The sequence below is a fragment of the Coregonus clupeaformis genome, chromosome 24, assembly GCF_020615455.1.
Source record: "Coregonus clupeaformis isolate EN_2021a chromosome 24, ASM2061545v1, whole genome shotgun sequence".
NCBI classification, from domain to species: domain Eukaryota; kingdom Metazoa; phylum Chordata; class Actinopteri; order Salmoniformes; family Salmonidae; genus Coregonus; species Coregonus clupeaformis.
Window position 1 is genome coordinate 29946190 of NC_059215.1, and position 23553 is coordinate 29969742.

The window sequence follows — 23553 nt, forward strand, 5'->3', positions numbered from 1 at the left end:
CCTCTTACCCCTAGCCAGCCAGCCAGCACTGTCTGGCAGCGCTGCCATCCTCCATCAGTAGATAGAAAGAGAGAGAGGGAAAAAAAGACAACAGAGGAGTGAAGAATAGCTACACATCCAGGGCTGTACACCACTCAAGAGTAGCAGCTGATGTACAAGATGTTCTCCGAGAGAGAGAGAGAGAGAGAGAGAGAGAGAGAGAGAGAGAGAGAGAGAGAGAGAGAGAGAGAGAGAGAGAGAGAGAGAGAGAGAGAGAGAGAGAGAGAGAGAGAGAGAGAGAGAGAGAGAGTGTATGGAGGGAGGGAGGCTCCTAAAAGCTTCTCATAGTCAAGATGGGCAGTATTCACATACACACCCACTCAGACAGCTTTGATGACAGACCGCCATATTGAACTGAATCATATACACACTGGGCTGGGTGAGAACTAACAGTCTGACAGCCTGAAACACAGTCCCATACGCAAGCAATATCATTCTAGAAACCAATGGCACTTTATGACAGTTCTATCCATATAAAGTAGCCGGCATACTACAATTTGAGCACCAATCTTATCTTGCCTGTACAGTAACGTCTTTGTTTCACATTAAATCATAGAGTTTATGGAGTGCACTGAAAAGGGTACTATATACATTGAAAAGGGCATCAACATGTAGCTAGAGTACACTATACATTTTGAACACAGGATCCTTCTCCCACACTTCTTCAGGGTGAAATTGATGGGAAGAAGTTTGGTATGGTGCTAAGTGTACACTTCTCCAGACACTGATAGACTACTGTACCTCCAGTTGCGTAACAAACAACATGAATCAAATAATTCCCCTCCTCCCTCATTGCTCCCTGTAATGTGATTCTGCATCATAAGCCTGCTAGCTAGCGAGCAGCGGCCATACGTCTATGTGTCTGGAGACCGCATTCCAGACAGCAGTAACACAATAACACCAGATAGATGTACCAGCCAGACAGACAGGCAGTAACACCAGATATATGTACCAGACAGACAGACAGGCAGTAAAACCAGATAGATGTACCAGCCAGCCAGCCTGACAGACAGACAGACAGACCGGCAGTAACACAATAACACCAGATAGATGTAACAGTATGATGGCTACTGCTAAATGGCTAAAATGTAAAATGTAAAAAATGTAACAGCCAGACAGACTAACAGACAGACAGTAACACAGTAACACCATGGATAGATGGCAGCATCCCGCCAATCTGAAAGAGCGAACCACCGCATTCAACCATGGCAAGGTGACTGGGAATATGGCAGAATACAAACAGTGTAGCTACTCACTCCGCAAGGAAATTAAACTGGCAAAACATCAGTATAGAGACAAAGTGGAGTCGCAATTCAACGGCTCAGACACAAGACGTATGTGGCAGGGTCTACAGACAATCACGGACTACAAAAGGAAAACCAGCCACGTCGCCGACACCGACGTCTCGGTTCCAGACAAGCTAAACACCTTCTTCGCCCACTTTGAGGACAACACAGTGCCACTGACGAGGCCCACTACCAAGGACTGTTGCCTCTACTTCTCCGTGGCTGACGTGATTAAGACATTTAAGCATGTTTACCCCCGCAAGGCTGCCGGCCCAGACGGCATCCCTAGCCGCGTCCTCAGAGCATGCGCAGACCAGCTGGCTGGTGTGTTTATGGACATATTCAATCTCTCCCTTTCCCAGTCTGCTGTTCCCACATGCTTCAAGATGGCCACCATTGTTCCTGTACCCAAGAAAGCAAAGGTAACTGAACTAAATGACTATTGCCCTGTAGCACTCACCTCTGTCATCATGAAGTGCTTTGACAGACTAGTCAAGGATCATATCTACCTTACCTGTCACCCTAGACCCACTTCAATTTGCTTACCGCCCCAGTAGATCCACAGACGATGCAATCGCCATCACACTGCACACTGCCCTATCCCATCTGGACAAGAGGAATACCTATGTAAGAATGCTGTTCATTGACTATAGCTCAGCATTCAACACCATAGTACCCTCCAAGCTCATCATCAAGCTCGAGGCCCTGGGTCTGAACCCCGCCCTGTTAACTGGGTCCTGGACTTCCTGACGGGCCGCCCCCAGGTGGTGAAGGTAGGAAACAACATCTCCACTTCGCTGATCCTCAACACTGGGGCCCCACAAGGGTGCGTGCTCAGCCCCCTCCTGTACTCCCTGTTCACCTATGACTGTGTGGCCAAGCACGCCTCCAACTCAATCATCAAGTTTGCAGACGACACAACAGTAGTAGGCTTGATTACGCCTACAGGGAGGAGGTGAGGGCTCTGGGAGTGTGGTGCCAGGAAAATAACCTCTCACTCAACGTCAACAAAACAAAGGAGATGATCGTGGACTTCAGGAAACAGCAGAGGGTGCGCACCCCCACCCCCCCCACCCCATCCACATCGACGGGACCGCAGTGGAGAAGGTGGAAAGCTTCAAGTTCCTTGGCGTACACATCACCGACAAACTGAAGTGGTCCACCCACGCAGACAGTGTGGTGAAGAAGGCGCAACAGAGCCTCTTCAACCTCAGGAGGCTGAAGAAATTTGGCTTATCACCTAAAACCCTCACAAACATTTACAGGTGCACAATTGAGAGCATCCTTTCGGGCTGTATCACCACCTGGTATTGCAACTGCACTGCCCGCAACCGCAGGGCTCTCCAGAGGGTGGTGCAGTCTGCCGAATGCATTATCGGGGGCAAACTACCTGCCCTCCAAGACACATACAGCACCCGATGTCACAGGAAGGCCAAAAAGATCATCAAGGACATCAACCACCCGAGCCACTGCCTGTTCACCCCGCTATCATCCAGAAGGTGAGGTCAGTACAGGTGCATCAAAGCTGGGACCGAGAGAATGAAAAACAGCTTCTATCTCAAGGCCATCAGACTGTTAAATAGCCATCACTAGCACATTAGAGGCTGCTGCTGCCTACTGAAATCACTGGCCACTTTAAGAAATGGAACACTAGTCACTTTAATAATGTTTACATATCTTGCACTACTCATCTCATATGTATATACTGCATTCTATTCTATAATATTCTACTGTATCTTAGTCCATGCCGCTCTGTCATTGCTTGTCCATATATGTACACTGCTCAAAAAAATAAAGGGAACACTTAAACAACACAATGTAACTCCAAGTCAATCACACTTCTGTGAAATCAAACTGTCCACTTAGGAAACAACACTGATTGACAATAAATTGCACATGCTGTTGTGCAAATGGAATAGACAACAGGTGGAAATTATAGGCAATTAGCAAGACACCCCCAATAAAGGACTGGTTTTGCAGGTGGTGACCACAGACCACTTCTCAGTTCCTATGCTTCCTGGCTGATGTTTTGGTCACTTTTGAATGCTGGCGGTGCTTTCACTCTAGTGGTAGCATGAGACGGAGTCTACAACCCACACAAGTGGCTCAGGTAGTGCAGCTCATCCAGGATGGCACCTCAATGCGAGCTGTGGCAAGAAGGTTTGCTGTGTCTGTCAGCGTAGTGTCCAGAGCATGGAGGCGCTACCAGGAGACAGGCCAGTACATCAGGAGATGTGGAGGAGGCCGTAGGAGGGCAACAACCCAGCAGCAGGACTGCTACCTCCGCCTTTGTGGAAGGAGGAGCAGGAGGAGCACTGCCAGAGCCCTGCAAAATGACCTCCAGCAGACCACAAATGTGTATGTGTCTGCTCAAACGGTCAGAAACAGACTCCATGAGGGTGGTATGAGGGCCCAACGTCCACAGGTGGGGGTTGTGCTTACAGGCCAACACCGTGCAGGACGTTTGGCATTTGCCAGAGAACACCATTGGCAAATTCGCCACTGGCGCCCTGTGCTCTTCACAGATGAAAGCAGGTTCACACTGAGCACGTGACAGACGTGACAGAGTCTGGAGACGCCGTGGAGAACGTTCTGCTGCCTGCAACATCCTCCAGCATGACCGGTTTGGCGGTGGGTCAGTCATGGTGTGGGGTGGCATTTCTTTGGGGGGCCGCACAGCCCTCCATGTGCTCGCCAGAGGTAGCCTGACTGCCATTAGGTACTGAGATGAGATCCTCAGAACCCTTGTGAGACCATATGCTGGTGCGGTTGGCCCTGGGTTCCTCCTAATGCAAGACAATGCTAGACCTCATGTGGCTGGAGTGTGTCAGCAGTTCCTGCAAGAGGAAGGCATTGATGCTATGGACTGGCCCGCCCGTTCCCCAGACCTGAATCCAATTGAGCACATCTGGGACATCATGTCTCGCTCCATCCACCAACGCCACGTTGCACCACAGACTGTCCAGGAGTTGGCGGATGCTTTAGTCCAGGTCTGGGAGGAGATCCCTCAGGAGACCATCCGCCACCTCATCAGGAGCATGCCCAGGCGTTGTAGGGAGGTCATACAGGCACGTGGAGGCCACACACACTACTGAGCCTCATTTTGACTTGTTTTAAGGACATTACATCAAAGTTGGATCAGCCTGTGGTGTGGTTTTCCACTTTAATTTTGAGGGTGACTCCAAATCCAGACCTCCATGGGTTGATAAATTAGATTTCCATTGATAATTTTTGTGTGATTTTGTTGTCAGCACATTCAACTATGTAAAGAAAAAAGTATTTAATAAGATTATTTCATTCATTCAGATCTAGGATGTGTTATTTTAGTGTTCCCTTTATTTTGTTGAGCAGTGTATATTTTCTTAAATTCCATTCCTTGTGTGTTTTAGGTATATGTTGTGAAATTGTTAGATATGACTTGTTAGATATTACTGCACTGTCGGAGCTAGAAGCACAAGCATTTCGCTACACCCGCTATAACATCTGCTGAACACGTGTATGTGACAAATAAAATGTGATTTTATTTTATTGGACCAGATAGATGTACCAGACAGACAGGCAGGCAGTAACACCAGATAGATGTACCAGCCAGACAGACAGACAGACAGGCAGTAACACAGTAACACCAGATAGATGTACCAGCCAGCCAGACAGACAGACAACCAGTATCACCAGATAGATGTACCAGACAGACAGACAGACAGACAGGAACACAGTAACACAGTAGCACCAGATAGATGTACCAGCCTTGGAGAGGAGAATGTGTTTATACTCTTCTGCTGAGAATGGAGATCACTTATGAATATTCATAAGAAGCCAGCTTTTTAAAATGTTTTCCCTCCTACACAACCATATATTTAGATGGCTCTGCTCCTACACTTTAAAAAGTATTCTAAAACTAGGACTGTTGGCCACAGCAGCAGTGCTGGTACCAGTGAATGAATGTGAATGATTACCCATCTGTTTAATCTGTTCTCATTACCTATTTATAATCAGATCGATCATGTTCGCTCAGGGACTCAGAGAACAGATCTACAGATGTGAAGGACACATTTTCCTCCCTTCATCTTTCCCTCACTCCCTGTCTGTTTTTGGAACTCTCACAGAGTGAGTCAAGACCCAGAAAGTTCTGTAGAGCATGAGAGGCAGATGGGCCGACCCTTCCCAGACGTCTGAGCAAGAGTGTGTGTGTGTATGTGTGTGTGAGAGAGTGTTGCTCTCCTATTCAGCGCAGGTTCCTCTGATCCTCATGCTCAATTAAAAACCCTGACGCTGTACGTGCATGCGTGCGTTGCGTGCATATTTAAATGTTTGTATGGTACAACAGAGTGTACATGTGGAGTGTGTGTCCGTACTGTAGGTCAGATCTGACCAGAGTGACACACAGTTGGACGAGAGAGAGAGAGGGGCCATCGTTGGCCGGTGCCTGAGCCTGTTTGGCATGGAGGACACTGTGTTCTGAAACATGTCCCGCTGGCTGCCATTTAACTACAGGCCAACAATCTAACTGTGGTCCTCCTGCCTAACCTCTCATTTGTCCTCTCTCTGCATGCTGTCTTCTGAGTGGTCAGAGGCGATGACACTGCCATTCCCCTGGGATGTGACTGGACAGAAGGGGCAGGGATGGGGGTGTGGGGGGATGGGGGCATGGCCTACCCAGCACGTAGATCTTGTTGCCTCTCAGGAAGGAGGCGGCTCCATAGCGGGGCGTGGGCATAGAAGTCAGGGGCTGCCATTGGTCCTTCTCCGGCTCATAGACCCTCACCAGAGCCTGGGGCGTCGTGTCAGCTGCCATCCCTCCCAGCGCATATACTTTCCCATCTGACAGAGGAGAGAGAGAGGGAGGGAGAGAGTGAGGGGGGAGAGAGAGAGGGTGAGAAGGAGAGATGGATGATAGATAAAGGGAGAGAGAGTCAGACATTTCCCACGTTGAACTAAAGAGTGGGTGTAATTTCATCAGTTCACAATTCCACTATCCAGAGTGTTGAGAGAATAAAAGCAAACAACCAACTCAACCAATGAAACAAAAATGCACTTTGGTCTCTGACACTAACCTTGCTGTCATGCTGTGTATCTATTCTTGATCATGATATGCATTATGATCCTCTGCATCTCTTTTTGAAGTAATGCTTCATATGTAAACACAATCCATGGGCCTGATTGAAACTTCCAGACAACCATGTCTGAAGTTTCAAGGAGAAATGTAAATATCTCTGCTGCAGTGACATTATCTCTGCTGCAGTGACATTATCGCTGCTGCATTGACATTATCTCTGCTGCAGTGACAATATCTCTACTGCAGTGACATTAGAATATTAGAAAAAAAGAAATGGAGAAAGAAAAAGTCAAGCTAAGCAAACAGGGCCATCCTGCTGAAACACTGCGGTTACCAGACAGTTTAAAAGGCAGGGAAAAGAGAGTAGCGAGAGATGGAGCCAAACCCGAACAGATGTCTGTCTTAATGCCACTGCACATCCCTGTCAGATACCGAGGAGAGAAATACAATGTATCACTCCCTGCAGAGTGTCTGAAAATAGATGGGTGGATGGAACGATGGATGGATGGGCATATTGATTAATATATGGATGGATGGGTGGATTGCTAGAAGACAGAGTAGAGGGAGGGGTTGGAAAGGTCAAGGGGAAAGAGGAGAGGAGGGGTGGGAGAGGAGGATTAGCACTCTATTAGCACTCAGAGTTGTGACTGCAGCATTGCACTAATCCAGAGAAGCAGGAGAATGAACTGTAATACTTTCAGACAGGGAGCTAAAGCTCGGAATACAAAACCAGTTCTTCCTCTTTTCCCCGTCATGTACAGATATAAAAGTACCACACCCGTGTCCCTGTAGCCTGCTGCACAGATGCTGACAGAGGTTTTGACCTGCTTACTGCTCAGAACATGACTCAGTGCCAAACACACATACAGACACATACAGAGAAATGAGGGAGAGAAGAATGAGAGGAGCAAATGAAGGAAGACAGTGGCAAAGCAACCTAGAAAAGAGAGAAGTGGAGAAGAGGAGAAGAGGCCAGGCAGAGATATGACAAAGAATGAGTGCTGAGGAAGTCAATCTGAATGCATCCCTACTTGCTTATTAAACCCATCACTGATTTGACAGTACCAGATTACAAAAACTATTCCAAAACCATTGGAAACTGTACTGCTGCCTCCTCTTCCAGGTCTCCCACAATATCCCTTTATTCCATACTCATCTCCTTCTATCTGTGTCCACTCTCACCTTCTCTTTGCACCACTCACCCCCCCTCTCTGCTCCACTCACCCCCTCTCTGCTCCACTCACCCCCTCTCTGTTCCACTCTGCCCTGGTATGGAGGGCCTCCTCTCAGTGAGCACTGCAGCCTGCTCCCTCTTAAAATCACAGGTCATAGAAATGTAATAGAAAAATGTATCTACCTTGGAATTGTAGTTACCAAACAATACTCCTTACTATTTAAAGATAATTTCCCCTCTCTGATGCAAAATCTCAAGGCAAACATACAATTTTGGAGAACTCTCCCAATTTCTCTGCTCGGAAGAATTAATGCCATTAAAATGGTCTTCCTCCCACAACTGCTCTACCTATACCAGAACATCCCAGTATTTATACCTAAATCCTTTCATAAACAACTGGACTCTATTATCAATCCTTTCATCTGGGATTATAAAACACACAGGATAGGTAAAAAACACCTATGTAAATCCAAGATGGAAGGAGGTTTGTCTCTCCCAAATTTTATATTTTACTATTGGGCCGCTAACCTCCGCACTGTTACGTTTTTGCTGGATGACGCACCCCCGCCATCCAGCTGGCTTAGTATGGAGCGTGAGGAGTGTCACCCCTTCTCTATTGGTGCTGTGATTTTGTCACCTGTCAATCTGGAGATGTCACTTTACCGTAACAATCCTATTATACATAGCACAGTCCGAATCTGGAATCAAATTAAAGTCCACTTTGAGGTTAGACCAATATCATTCATGCTCCCTGTTGCCAGGAATCCTTCCTTTGCCCCCTCTAACCTTGATAACACCTTTGAGCGATGGGGAGAGTTGGGGATAAGTACCATAGGGGATTTATACATGGGAGGGACCTTTGCTTCCTTTGAATCGCTGAGGGAAATGTATAACCTTCCCAGAAGTAACTTTTTCAGATACCTACAAATTAGAGACTATGTTAGAAAACACCTCCCAACATTTGGGAATGCTAAACCTTCCATGTTTGACGGATGCATAAAAATATGCCCCACCTCAGACAAACTGATATCTCATCTATATGACGCTTTTCAATCTGTTAGCGCACCCTCTACTGATGCCATTAAGGCAAAATGGGAGGAAGAACTAGGGACTGATATTTCGGTGGCAGACTGGGAGGATAGCTTGGAGTATATCCACACCTGCTCAATTAACTCCAGACATCGTCTCATACAATTTAAGGTATTACACAGATTACACTATTCCAAAACTAAACTGCATAGGATATTTCCTGATACATCCCCTATGTGTGATACATGTCAGGCTGAGCAGGGTACACTACTCCACTGCTTTGCCCTATGCTCTAGCCTGTATGGTTATTGGTGTGGAATTTTTGGGGTCCTCTCTGAAGTTCTGGAGACTTCAATAGACCCAGACCCGCTTCTGATAATCCTGGGAGTGTCCGATTCCCTAAACGGATTAACCAACTCCCAAAAACAACTCATCTCTTACAGTCTCATTTCGGCAAAAAAATTAATCTTGTTGTTTTGGAAAAGGAGGGAAGCGCCCTCTACCAAATTATGGCTCAGCGAATTGGCAAACACTGTACACTTAGAAAGAATTAGATATATTCTGAACAATAAATTATCAACATTTGATCAAATCTGGCAGCCTTTACTCTCTTACTTGGACCAGTCGGCGCTGTGAATTTGTACTTTTTAACGCACTCTCAATTGTCATATTGTAATCTACCTTTGGGCAGCGTGTGCTGGCCCCGCCACCCGAGCAGTCTTGTTGTTCATGTCTGTTCTCTTATGTTTAGATAAGAACTGTACACGTGTCTTTCATACCTATACACCATTCTTGTGTGTGTTCAATAAAAAATATTTGAACGGAAAATCACAGGTCATAATGGCCCCTCACTTCTCAGAGGGAACAGAGCAGAGCCCCTCTCACACACACACAGACCTATGATTATATCAGATCTGAGATGCAGAGTAGAGAACCCTCTCTCCCTGGCCCACCAGGCCCACACACCACTCAGGATGATAATGAACGTGTCACATCTAGCCAGGGTGGTTAGCACATTCAAACAGAGGAACAACAAAATAAATGACTGCATACAGAGATGATGCATAACCATAACCATGGGAATGGGAATGTGTGTGTGTGTGTGTGTGTGTGTGTGTGAGAATTAATGGGTATGAAAGTATCTGTGGGTCAACTAATTCAGAATAGAACAAAGAAAATGACAGTCAATACTTTTATGAGTAACTGCATTCACATTTTGAGCTTTCACCACCAAATCCTCTTTAAATAGGCTCTGATAGGCCTATCCCCCTGTGAAATGAAATGACAACCTTTTTAAAAGCAAATATCAAACAGCCATTCAGAAAGTCCTGTGGGAACCACTGTATCACAGCAGTCTAAATTCCACACCCTGATCTTCTCACTTGTTCAATGACACTAATGTGAATTCCTCGTTTTCACTCATTATAATCCTCCACAACAGAATGTCACAGATAGGGATACTATTGTTGTGATATTTCTGGAGGGCTTGGAGTTCCGCAGGCAATGAGACTCTACACATATTCTCTACACTCACAAAGACAGTAAACAATACATGAACATAAAACTAATGAGAACATTTTCCACGTTCTCCATCCTTACATGCTCATTCTAACAACATTGAAAAAGCTAAACGTACCCATTGGGTGGTATTAACAAAAAATTAGTAATCACCTGTGGTTATCTGTTGTTTTTCTCTGTGCATATAAAAAAAAAAAATCACATATGTTTACTGGCTGTGGTTGTAACGGGGAGAGGTAGGGAGGAGGAGGAAGAGGGGGGTCCCAGCTTCAGCTCTGGACCCCTGGAGCATCCACCTCCTACCGGCCCGCCGCCCTGAGGTTCCACCGCATCATCACACGCAGTCTCCTCTAATTAAGGTAACTCTGCTCTGATCTATGCCCGTCTCCCAGGGAGATGCCATGGCAACCGCTATCCAGTAGACAATTAAGGGGTGGAGCACACAGAGCTTGTGCAGGTGGTGCTGACTGGTGGACGATAATAACATATATCATCATCACCCATGACCAGTGTGACACACCAATTAAAGATTAACAGAAGAATCACCGTTACCAACACAGAGTAGAGAGTATACACAGCTCTGTGCAGTCACAGCTGGGCAAGATGCAACAACAGGAAATCAGATATGGTAAATCGTATCCTAACAGATTTACAAGTCTAACAGATACACATAACCAACAGCTTTATTCACATTAACAAAGCATAAGATAAACTCACAAACGCACACAGCAGAAAATGTGATGTACTGTATTCCCAATCGACACAGAAACACATCAACCCTATATGAAGTACATCCTGTTTCTCCAAAAGGAGAACAGTCTTATTAACTGACCACCTGCTGCTCACCCAGCTCCTCCTGCAGCAGCTCATTTGCTAGCAGAGAAACACACCACACTGCTCTCTTCCTCTCACATCCTCTCTCTTTGCCGCCAAACACTCACGCACACACAAACACACACACACACACACACACATAAACACGCATGCATGCATACACACACACACTCACACACACACACACACACACACAAACACACACACACACACACACATAAACACGCACGCATGCATACACACACGCAATCACACACACATCACACACACTCGTTTGAAGTTTGGGAGTTGTGTGAAAAAAACACACAGAGGCCATCGTTGTCACACGGAGCCTGTGCACGGGACTGACAGGTAACCAGACTGATAGCTATGCACCTGTCATGACTCCCTCCGAAGCTGCCACCTCTCCTTGTTCGGGCAGGCTTCGGCGTTCGTCGTCACCGGCCTTCTAGCCACTGCCGCTCCTCATCTCATCATTCCATTGGTTTTGTCTTGTTCATTACACACACCTGGTTCATATCCCCTCATCAGTACCTGTATAAGTGTTCCCTCTGCCCCCTTGTTTGTGTGTGTGATTGTTTATTGTGAGGATAGTGAAGCTCGGCGGAGCTCCTTGTATTTTGTATCGCCAGGTTATTTTCCCCGTGTGCCTTGTTGGTTCCAGTGCGCACTGGACTGTTCTGACGCATTACTGCATAACTCTGTTTTCCGGAATAAATCCTGTTATTCTGTGATTTACCCTCCTGCACCTGACTCCTTCAAATCACCCATCACAGAATCACACACCCGCCATGGAGTCAGCAGGGGAGGAGCACATGCCTGGAGTCGTGGCACGGGTCCGTGGGCATTCGACGATGCTAGCCAGCTTGGGAGAAGCGATGGATCGGGTTCTCCAGGTCGTCCAACGCCTGGAGAGGAGAGGACCCGATCTTTCGGGACCAGCTGGCCGACTGGATCCAGCCACCCACACCCCAGCACCCAGAGGGATCCATATATCCTGACCACAGGATTTTGACGGGACAGATGCTCTCTGCCAGGTATTCCTCCTACAACTGGAGTTGTACTATTCGAATATCAACCCGGCTCCATCGGAGCAGGAGAAGGTGTCTGCCCTCGTCTCCTGCCTCTTGGGGAAGCCCTGGAGTGGGCCAACGCGGTCTGAAGTGAAGGAGGAGCCGCTTTGGACAACTACGGGGATTTCGCTCGCCTCTCTCTGGCCGTCTTCGATCACCCGCCCAAAGGCAGAGAGGGTGGCGAGCAGCTGATCCACCTGAGGCAGGGGACGAGGACCGCGCAGGACTTAGCCCTGGAGATTCGGACTCTAGTGGCTGGGTCTGGGTGGAACAAGCAGGCCCTCATCGACCACTTCCGGTGCCATCTACAACAGCCAACAGCTCCCGATCACCAGCGTCGTAGTTCTGCTCCGCCGGGCTGAGCTTCTTGGAGAAGAAGACACAGGGGCGGAGCTTGGGTGGCGTGCCCAAGCGTTGAGATAGGACAGCGCCTATCCCTACCTCGGACGCATCCACCTCCACTATAAATGGTAGTGATGGATCAGGATGGGCCAGTACCGGGGCTGAGGTGAACAGAACCCTCAGGTTACTGAAGGCCCTGTCAGCCTCAGCAGACCAGCGGAGCCAGGATGGCCCACCCTTCAACAGTGATATGATGGGAGCTGCGACCATGCCAATGCCCCAGATAAACCGATAGTAGTTGGCAAAGCCAATAAAGCGCTGCACCTCCTTAACCGTGGTTGGAGTCTCCCTCCATCTCCCCACCTGAGGTGGTAATGCAGTATCCGAGGAAGGAGACGGACTGTTGGAAAAACAGACACTTTTCTGCCTTTGCATAAAGGTCATGTTCCAACAGTCGGGCCAGCACTTTGCGAACCAGGGACACATGCTCGGCGTGCGTAGCGGAATACACCAAAATGTAATCGATGTAGACCACTACACCGCGACCAAGCATGTCCCGAAACACCTCGTTCACAAAGGACTGGAAGACGGATGGAGCATTCATCAAACCGTAGGGCATCACCAGGTATTCGTAATGCCCCGTGGTGGTGCTCAATGCTGTCTTCCACTCGTCCCCCTCTCGGACATGCACCAGGTTGTACGCACTCCAGAGATCTAATTTTGGGATGAAGCGCGCACCGTGCATTTACTCCATCACAGATGGAATGAGGGGTAGAGGATAACTATAACGTATTGTCCCCTTGTTCAGTGCTCGGTAATCAATGCAAGGGCGCAGACCTCCGTCTTTCTTCTTCACAAAAAAGAAACTCGAGGAGGCGGGTGAAGTGGAGGGATGTATGAACCCCTAGCACAGGGACTCGGAGACGTATGTCTCCATAGCCTCCATTTCAGCCTGCGACAAGGGATACACATGACTCCTGGGAGGCACAGCGTCTACCTGGAGGTTTATCGCGCAATCCCCCGCCCGATGAGGTGGTAATTTGGTCACCTGCGTTTTGGAAAACATGTGCAACAAATTGAGGTATTCGGTGGGAATGCGCACGGTGGAGGTACTGTCTGGACTTTCCACCATGGTTGCACCAATGGAAACACCTAGACAAATACCCTGACACTCTTGCAACCAGCCCTTGAGAACCCTCTGCGGCGGTTGTGTAGTGCTAACCAGGGAAGACCTAACACAACAGGGAAATCAGGAGACTCAATAATCAAAAAAGTGACTTGCTCTCGATGAATCTCGTGTGTAACCATAGTGACTGGTGCTGTAACTTCCCTAATGAACCCTGACCCTAATGGTCGACTGTCAAGTGCTCTGATGGGGAGTGGAATGGATAGGGGAACCAGTGTAATGCCTAGACTATGTGAAAATGACCTGTCCATAAAGTTCCCAGCTGCGCCTGAATCGACCAGCGCCTTACACTGGGGAACTCCAATGTAATCAGGAAGGTGGATGGGTAGGGTACAGTGCGCAGCAGAGGGCTCTGAACAAGTGTGGGTGTTCGATATCTGGGGTGACGCGGGAGTGCCCTGCCTGCCGCCTCCAGACCCAAAAGAATGCTGAAGACATCGTGAAGGAGAATGTCCTCTGGCGCTGTCGTCCTCTGCTCTCCCGGATCGCCGTCCACCCAGCTCCATCATCTCGTGATCCGGTTTGTGGGGGGGGGGGGGGGACCCCTTCCAGGATGTCCTATAGCAGCCAGCAGGTTGTCCAACCTAATGGCCATGTCCACCAGTTGGTTGAAGGACAACATGGTGTCCGGGCAGGCTAGCTCCCTTCGGACGTCCTATTGCAGATGGTACCGGAAGTGGTCGATGAGGGCCCGCTCGTTCCATCCGGACCCAGTCGCTAGAGTCCGAAACTCCAGGGCGAAGTCCTGCGTGGTCCTTGTCCTCTGTCTCAGGTGGACCAGCCGCTCGCCCACCTCTCTACCGTCGGGCGGGTGGCCGAAGAATGCCCGGAAGAGGCGAGCGAACTCCCCATAGTTGTCCAAAGCGTCTCCTTCACTCCAAACCACGTTGGCCCACTCCAGGGCTTTCCCCGAGAGACAGGAGGAGATGGAGCCGGGCTGATGTTTGAATAATATAGCTCCAGTTGTAGGAGGAATCCCTGGCAGAGAGCAGCTGCCCCATCAAAAGCCCGTGGTCGGGAGATATGGATCCATCTGGGTGCTGGGGTGTGGGTGGCTGGATCCGGTTGCCCAGCTGGTCCTGACAGATCAGGTCCTCTCCTCTCCAGGCATTGGACGACCTGGAGAACCCGATCCATCGCTTCTCCCAAGCTGGCTAGCATCGTCGAATGCTCCCGGACACGTGCCACGACTCCAGGCATGTGCTCCTCTCCTGCTGACTCCATGGCGGGTGTGTGATTCTGTGATGTGGTGATTTGAAGGAGTCAGGCGCAGGAATGTAAATCACAGAATAACAGGATTTATTCCGGAGTTACGCAATAAAGCGTCAAAACAGTCCAGTAAACAAAACAGGCGCACTGAAACCAAGAAGGCACACGGGGAAAATAACCCGGTGATACAAAATACAAGGAGCTCCACCGAGCTTCACTAATCTCACAATATACAATCACACACAAGGACAAGGGGTCAGAGGGAACACTTATACAGGTACTGATGAGGGGATATGAACCAGGTGTGTGTAATAAACAAGACAAAACAAATGGAATGATGAGATGAGGAGCGGCAGTGGCTAGAAGGCCGGTGACGACGAACGCCGAAGCCTGCCTGAACAAGGAGGCAGCCTCGGAGGAAGTCGTGACAGCCCTTATAGGGAGCTTGATGCCACAGATTAATGTTTTTTTGGGGGGGTGAGAAGGAGCTGGTGCGAAAGTTGATAGAGTTAGGCATATTGCAGGTAAAGTTAGTTATACAAACTCTTCCCTACTCTGGCCTTCTCTTTGTCTGAAGGCTGATGGATTGAGGGCTGATTCCCACTTTGGCATTTAAAGGGCGCACTGCTCTGTCCTCTGAAAAACAATCAATATCTACACCTTTTATTAGCTCTCAACATATGTATGGAATGGATAGAAGGGGGTTGGAAATGTATTCAGCCAGATCAACATAAATACAAAAGTCAATGAGGGTTTGAAGACTGAGGCTGTGGGAAAGTGAATGGGCTGCTGTGGTTGGCACACAGACAGTCAATAACCATTACAATGGCACTTTATACACTGAACAAAAATGAGGGACTACTGAATTTATTTCAATTGACTGATTTCCTTATATGAACTGTAACTAAAATCTTTGAAATTGTTGCATGTTGAGTTTATATTTTTGTTCAGTATAGAATGGATGGATGCTCAATTACTCTGTAAAGTCCTTATTTTGTAAACGTCCTTGAGGATGAAATTGATCACATAAGATTGCCTCACACAGGCAAGCACACGCACACGTCAGTTATTTTTTCTGGATCGAAAAGAGGCTTAGCATGGCAGAGGGACGTGGCAGGGGGCGTGGTAATGGGCGCGGTCGACCTGTTTGCTGCAGCAAAAAATATATAACATTTTACAGGCGGTGTAGAGAAATTGTTGCCTTTTTAAGCCAACTTCCTGTCATTCTACACATTTCTCTGTGGAAGTGAGAGGAATTCTTGCCATTATAAAGCTCATTTCTTGCAATTCGACACATTTTGCCTGCAGCTGACAGAAAATATAGCAGTTTTAAAGCAAATTTCCTGTGATTCTACATATTCTGCCATGGAGCTGAGTGTCAAGGTTGAGCGTAGATGTGGTGTGGAATCAAGCGCAGGACACACAGAGGCTTCGTACTAACGTCTTTAGTGAAGACAACAAAAGAACAAGCCAACACGGCTAAATACAACCCGGCAGGCAAGCGAACTTTACGCACACCGGTAATAGTACAAAACAAAAGGCGCACACTGTGCGGAACTCTCTTAAAACAATACCGAGAGAATAAATGAACTAGCATCCCAAGTTGACAAAGAACAATTACACACAACACATGACAAAACCCAAGAGAACTTATAGGACACATAATTAACACTAACAAGGAACAGGTGTAACAAAACAGACCAAACCAAACAAACATCGAAACATAGAATGGTGGCAGCTAGTACTCCGGAGACGACGACCGCCGAAGCCTGCCCGAACAAGGAGAAGGAGCAGCCTCGGCCGAAACCGTGACACTGAGAGAAAATGTTAAAGTTTTAAAGCTAATTTCCTGTAATTCTATGTATTTTGCCATGGCTAATGATGTGTTATTTTGCTAAAAAATTGTATCAAAATGAATACTGCTAAATTCATTGTTTTTGGAATTTTCAATTCTCCCTGACTGTCTAGCTTTTATTTTGGAAAATACAAAAGAATGTGCACAAATTAGTGGATTCGGCTCTTTCAGCCCCAACCGTTGCTGACAGGTGTATAAAATCGAGCACACAGCCATGCAATCTCCATAGACAAACATTGGCAATAGAATTGCCTTACTGAAGAACTCAGTGACTTTCAACGTGGCATCATCATAGGATGCCACCTTTCCAACAAGTCAGTTCGGCAAATTTCTGCCCTGCTAGAGCTGCCCCGGTCAACTGTAAGTGCTGTTATTGTGAAGTGGAAATGTCTAGGAACAACATTTTGAGCGGGCACGTGCGCCATCGCGCGCATGTTGATTTTGTCCATCCACACCAGACGCGATCAGGACACGCAGGTTGAAATATCAAAACGAACTCTGAACCAACTATATTAATTTGGGGACAGGTCGAAATCCATGAAACATTCATGGCCATTTAGCTAGCTAGCTTGCTGTTGCTAGATAATTTGTCCTGGGATATAAACATTGGGTTGTTATTTTGCCTGAAATGCACAAGGTCCTTTTGTTCTGGATCTTTGTAGAATTTTGACCCATTTTGAGTTATACAAAATCGTGTGTTCTCTTCTCCAAAAATTTATCCATAGATAAAAGGGGAAACCTAGTTAGTTTCTAGTAATCTCTCCTCCTTCAATCTTCTTATTCTTCTTCTTCTTCTTCTGTGGACTTTATATGGCGGTTGGCAACCAACTTTAAGGTGCATTATCACCACCAATTGGCCTGGAGTGTGGATCTCAGTTCATCTTTCAATCACCCATGTGGGTATATGTTCCTAAAAACCAATGAGGAGATGGGAGAGGCGGGACTTGCAGCGCGTCAAGCGTCAAAAATAGAACAAAGTTCTATTTTAGCGCCTGGCTATGCAGACGCCCGTTGACGTGCGCGAGCAGTTTGGATGAAATGATTGAATAACATGTATGTGTACATTTCTTTTGAAATGCTCGCACTCGTAACGCGAGCGGTGTGGTCAGCATGTCAGCGGCAAAGTGGCAGGCCACACAAGCTGACAGAATGGGACCGGCGAGTGCTAAAGCGCGTAGAAATATTCTGTCCTCGGTCGCACTCACTACCGAGTTCCAAACTGCCTCTGGAAGCAACATCAGCACATGCGCAATGCCAAGCGTCAGCTGGAGTGGTGTAAAGCTCACCGCCATTGGACTCTGGAGCAGTGGAAACACGTTCTCTGGAGTGATGAATCACGCTTCACCATCTGGCAGTCCGACGGACGAATCTGGGTTTGGCGGATGCCAGGAGAACGCTACCTGCCCGAATGCATAATGCCAACTGTAAAGTTTGGTGGAGGAGGGATAATGGTCTAGGGCTTTTTTTCGTGGTTCGGGATAGGCCCCTTAGTTCCAGTGAAGGGAAATCTAAACGCTACAGTATACAATGACATTCTAGACGATTCTGTGCTTCCAACTTTGTGGCAACAGTTTGGGGAAGGCCCTATCCCGAACCATGAAGTGTGCACAAAGCGAGGTCCATACAGATATGGTTTATCGACATCGGTGTGGAAGAACATGACTGGCCTGCACAGAGCCCTGAGCTCAACCTCCATCAAACACCTTTAGGATGAATTGGAACGCCGGCTGCGAGCCAGGCCTAACATCAGTGCCCGACCTCACTAATGCTCTTGTGGCTGAATGGAAGCAAGTCCCTGCAGCAATGTTCCAACATCTAGTGGAAAGCTTTCCCAGAAGAGTGTAGGCTGTTATAGCAGCAAAGTGGGGACCAACTCCATATTAATGCCCATGATTTTGGAGTGAGATTTTCAACCAGCAGGTGTCCACAACTTTTGGTCATGTTGTGTATATAAATCCATTATCTTATCTACATATTTTATATAGTCATTTAAAATGTATTTCCAAAAATATTATTGTTCTTTTTTTCCTTTTTTAACACTATTTAGTCTTTGGCGACCTGAAGAAATGTTTAGGCGGCCTGCCCAAGGATTACAATGGCAGAAACCTCTCTGCACATGTACTGTACACACAGCCGCCATAGAAAATGAGTCCAAACCGTGTTGATATGAGATCTGAGGGGAATGATAGGAGGTGAACAGAGAGGTATTTACTGGGTGACTTTGCAGGGTTTTTCTGGGACACTTCTCCCTTTGATACCATGAAATGTAATCTACAGAGGGCAACACTGTAAACATCTTACTTACACACCTTTACAGTACAGTATGTCAACTCGTCTAGGCTAGATCATCCTTAATCCAAGCCTGTTTGATTTGGAATACAATAATCTACATCCTATTAGCTCATTGTGTTGGTCTGCGTCTTACTCTCTCTCTCTCCCTCACTCTCTCTTTCGCTCTCTCCATACACTCTCTCTCATCTCTTGAATTGCTCCTGAGATGGACAGTCTTTGTTATGTTGGCTGTAAAATAACGAGGCTGGGCTGCATTAACAAACCCATGGTGATGTTCTTTCTTTAATGATCCATCTCTCGTTAGAACCACTCAATTAGAACGCAGAGCCTCACAGTCGCTCGGTTCAATTTGACGTACTAACCTTTCCTCACCCCTCCCTGTCACCTAAGTGCATAATGCAATCACTGGCATTTCAATGCCTGGCTGTCTGAGGAAAAGAATTAATCAAAAAATATCTCAATTAACTATGCCTAACACTGAACCCACAAGGTGGTCCCTCCTTGGGATATTTTCTCTGCTTCTATGTCTACGTCCTCTCTCTGCTGTAAGTCTCTCTCTCTCTCTCTCTCTCTCTCTCTCTCTCTCCTGTATTCATTCTCTCTCTCTCTCCCCCTTCTGTATTCTCTCTCTCTCTCTCTCTCTCTCTCTCTCTCTCTCTCTCTCCTTCTGTATTCTCTCTCTCTCTCTCTCTCTCTCTCTCTCTCTCTCTCTCTCTCTCTCTCTCTCTCTCTATCTCCCCCTTCTGTATTCATTCTCTCTCTTTCCCTCCTTCTGTATTCATTCTCTCTCTCTCTCTCTCTCTCTCTCTCTCTCTCTCTCTCTCTCTCTCTCTCTCTCTCTCTCTCTCTCTCTCTCTCTCTCTCTCTCTCTCTCTCTCTCTCCCCTTCTGTATTCATTCTCTCTCTCTCGCTCTCTCTCCCCCCTTCTGTATTCATTCTCTCTCTACTCTCTCTCTCCCCCCTTCTGTATTCATTCTCTCACCCCCTTCTGTATTCTCTCTCTCTCTCTCTCTCTCTCTCTCTCTCTCTCTCTCTCTCTCTCTCTCTCTCTCTCTCTCTCTCTCTCTGCATGCTGGGAGTGTTTGGTGCATGCTGGGAATTGTTTGAGTGAGTGCTAAGTGCGAGTGTTGTGTAGAGTTAGATATCCTGGGTTTTCCTTTTCTTGGTGATATCCTTTTTTCTTCTATGCATGATTAAGGTTATTATTTATATTTTCTTGTTGTGGTAGAATTAAGTATATTGTTTTTCGTGTCGAAATTACCGTAATTTTGGTGGGGATGGCGGCCCGAATCGGGATGCCGTCCCTGTCACTTCGGCACGGCTTTAGGTGTGTTACTGAAGCTACTGTCACGGTGGAAGAGGTTCTGGTCGCCGTAGGAGAGAAGGTAGGATATGAGAATGTTGCTTATGCGTCACGGATGAATAAAGCGGTGGTGGTATTTCTCAAAGAAGAGCGCCTTGTTGATCGTATGGTTGAGCATGGCATACTTCTTAAAGGAATGTTTATTCAAGTTACGCCGCTTTTTTCTCCGTCAACAAGGGTAACGATTTCAAATGTACCGCCGTTCATTCCAAATGAGCTATTGGAGTGCGAGTTATTGCGCTTTGGGAAGTTTGCAAGTTCAATTAAGGTTGTCCCATTGGGTTGCAAACACCCGGCGTTGAAACAGGTAATGTCGTTTCGGCGACAGGTGTTTATGTTTTTGGACTCACCGGAGCAGACTTTGGAGTTATTGTTTAAAGTCAAGTATGACAATAGACTGTATATGGCTTATGCTAGTACGGGTAGTCAACGGTGTTTTGAGTGTGGGGATGTTGGTCATAAGTGACATGTTTGCCCGAAAAGGGAGAAGGCAGAGGGAGGGGCGCAGGTGGTCCTCGTAACGCCTGGGCCCACTGATGTAGGAAGAGGTGGGCTGACAGTGGTAGAGCAGCCACACGCATCTGTTGCTGAGGAACAAGTTGTCCGTGTAGAGGGCACAGAGGTGCAACTTGTATCAGAGGGAAATGTTATGCAGCAGAAAAAAATTGTTGTAGAAGGTAAGGATGGATCTGAAGGGCCATTTCCTCAGACTGGTGAGGAGTTGCCCAGTACGAGTGCTGTGGGACAGGAGGGGGTACATGTGGAGCTAATCTCCCAGGTAGTGGAGGAGATGCCCACTACAAGTAATGGGTTACAGGAGAGGGTTCATGTGGAGCTAATCTCCCAGGTAGTGGAGGAGATGCCCACTATGAGTGCTGGGGTACAGGGGGGGCTAGTCTCCCAGGTAGTGGAGGAGATGCCCACTATGAGTGCTGGGGTACAGGGGGCTAGTCTCCCAGGTAGTGGAGGAGATGCCCACTACGAGTAATGGGGTTCAGGTGGGGCTAGTCTCCCAGGTAGTGGAGGAGATGCCCACTACGAGTAATGGGGTTCAGGTGGGGATAGTCTCCCAGGTAGGGGAGGAGATGCCCACTACGAGTAATGGGGTTCAGGTGGGGCTAGTCTCCCAGGTAGTGGAGGAGATGCCTGGTACGAGTGATGGGGTGCAAGTGGGGAGTGTTGAAAGGGATGTGGTAGAGGGGAGTCAGTGGTCTGTGGCCTCAGTTGAGGAGGATCAGGAGAAGGATATGGATATCTCTCTTGATACGATATCAGCTGGTGAGGACTCAATTTACGATCTAGAGGAGGTAAATGGGTTTCTGGATCAGACTTTTGGGAAATCTGTCAAATTGGCAGATTATTTTGATGTTGATAAGTTTGTGAGGTCAGCTGTGATGATACAGAAGACGGTGGGGTTAGACCAGTTGAGTGAGAAGAAGCGGTTTCGCTTGAGGAAATTTGTTACTGCTGTTGCAGCAGCAAAAGGTGGTGGGAAACGTGGTCAGGTTAAGAGAAAATTTAAATAATGATGATGATTATGCCTCATAGGGTGTTCTATTCTCTTTGTCTGGTTTCTCTGTGGTATCTTCTGCTTTTCCTTTTTCTTTTCTATATGGAGGTACTAAGGGTAGGTTCTCTCAATATTAATGGAGGAAGGGACAGGAATAAGAGGGCTTGGGTATTAGAAGTAATAAAACAGAAAAGGCTTAATGTAGTTTTCCTACAGGAGACACATAGTGATGAGGAAAATGAGGTTGACTGGGGTATGTGGTGGGAGGGGCAGCATATACTCAGTCATGGTACTAATTTCAGTGCTGGGGTGGCAATCTTGTTTTCTTCAGGCTTAGGGGTGACTGTGGTATCTACAACAGAGATTGTCAAGGGTCGGGTTTTATTGGTCAAGGTGGATGTTATGTTTTTTTTTTTTTTTTTTTTGAATGTTTATGCTCCTAATGAGGGTACAGAGCGTATTGCTGTATTTGATCAAATAAAGGAAACCTTAAGACAGTGTGACCAAGAGGGGTGTATGGTTTTAGGGGGGGACTGGAACTGTACAGTGGATTTTACTGTTGATCGCACCGCTGAAGAACCTCACCTGCGGTCAGCAATTTGTCTGTCTGGTCTATTAACTGAGTTTGAGCTTTCTGATGTGTGGAGAGTAAGGAATGCAAAAGTTAGGCAGTACACATGGCTAAAAGTTAATGAAGGTCATGTCAGTGCAGCAAGGTTAGACAGGTTGTATGTATCTGAGCAATACTGTAGTAGGGTTGGAAGGTGTGACATTACTCCTGTGGGTTTCTCTGATCATCATATTGTCACTGTTGATATTCACTTGTCCTGTCCACGAAGGTCATCATCTTATTGGTATTTTAATGTTAAATTGTTACATGATGTCATGTTTTGTGAAAGGTTTTTGTTGTTTTGGGAAAAATGGAGGGTTACAAAAAGGGAATTTTGAGTCCTTGAGACAATGGTGGGAGGTTGGGAAGGCCCAAATACGATTATTTTGTCAACAGTATACTGCTCTGTCTCGAATTGAAGTTAAAGAGACTATCAGGGCCCTTGAACAGGACATTAAATCTATTGAATTTAAGTTGCTCACTCAGAATGACCCCGGACTAGTCATGAACTTACAGGACAAGAAACATGAATTGAGGTCGTTTCTGCATGAAAGAGTGAAGGGTGCCTTGATTAGGTCTCGTTTCGCTTCCCTCAAGGATATGGATGCTCCTAGTGCTTTTTTTTTTTAAACCTAGGACAGTCGACATTGCAACGTAAACAGATGGTCTGCCTTCGTCTCCCTGATGGGAAGGTGACCACGGATGACAGTGAAATGCGTCAACATGCCGTGGATTTCTATTCTGCCCTCTATAAGGCGGAGGATTGTGACTCTCTGTGTACTGAACAGTTGTTACACGGTCTTCCTCAATTGGGACCTGAGCAAAGAGTCGCATTGGACTCTGACATTACACTGCAAGAGCTGTCCACAGCAGTTATGCAGCTCTCAACAGGCCGAGCCCCTGGCATTGATGGTTTACCATCTGAGTTTTATAAGCACTTTTGGGGGTCTATTGGGGAGGATTTTTATGAAGTGGTGTGGTGTGTGAATCTTTTCATGAGGGCTCTCTTCCTGTATCTTGTCAACGTGCGATACTTTCACTGTTGCCAAAAAAGGGGGATTTGGCTCTCATAAAAAATTGGAGACCTGTTGCTTTGCTGTGTGCAAAATATAAAATTGTTTCTAAATGTCTCTCAAACAGGTTGAAAGAGTATCTGGGATTGTTGGTCCACAAGGAC

General features: G+C 47.0%; 1 protein-coding gene across 3 annotated transcripts in view; it reads right to left on the bottom strand.

The window, feature by feature from the left end:
* Positions 1–23553, bottom strand: part of LOC121538339 (kelch domain-containing protein 8B-like) — a 142602-nt gene that overhangs the window by 47231 nt on the left and 71818 nt on the right. For all 3 annotated transcript variants that reach the window (XR_005995192.1, XM_041846239.1, XM_041846238.1), the window contains exon 3: positions 5982–6146. Coding sequence is in view for 2 of the 3 variants with exons in the window: in XM_041846239.1 (XP_041702173.1) it covers positions 5982–6146 (165 nt within the window). In the remaining variant the exon portion in view is untranslated. The remainder of the gene's footprint in view (positions 1–5981; positions 6147–23553) is intronic.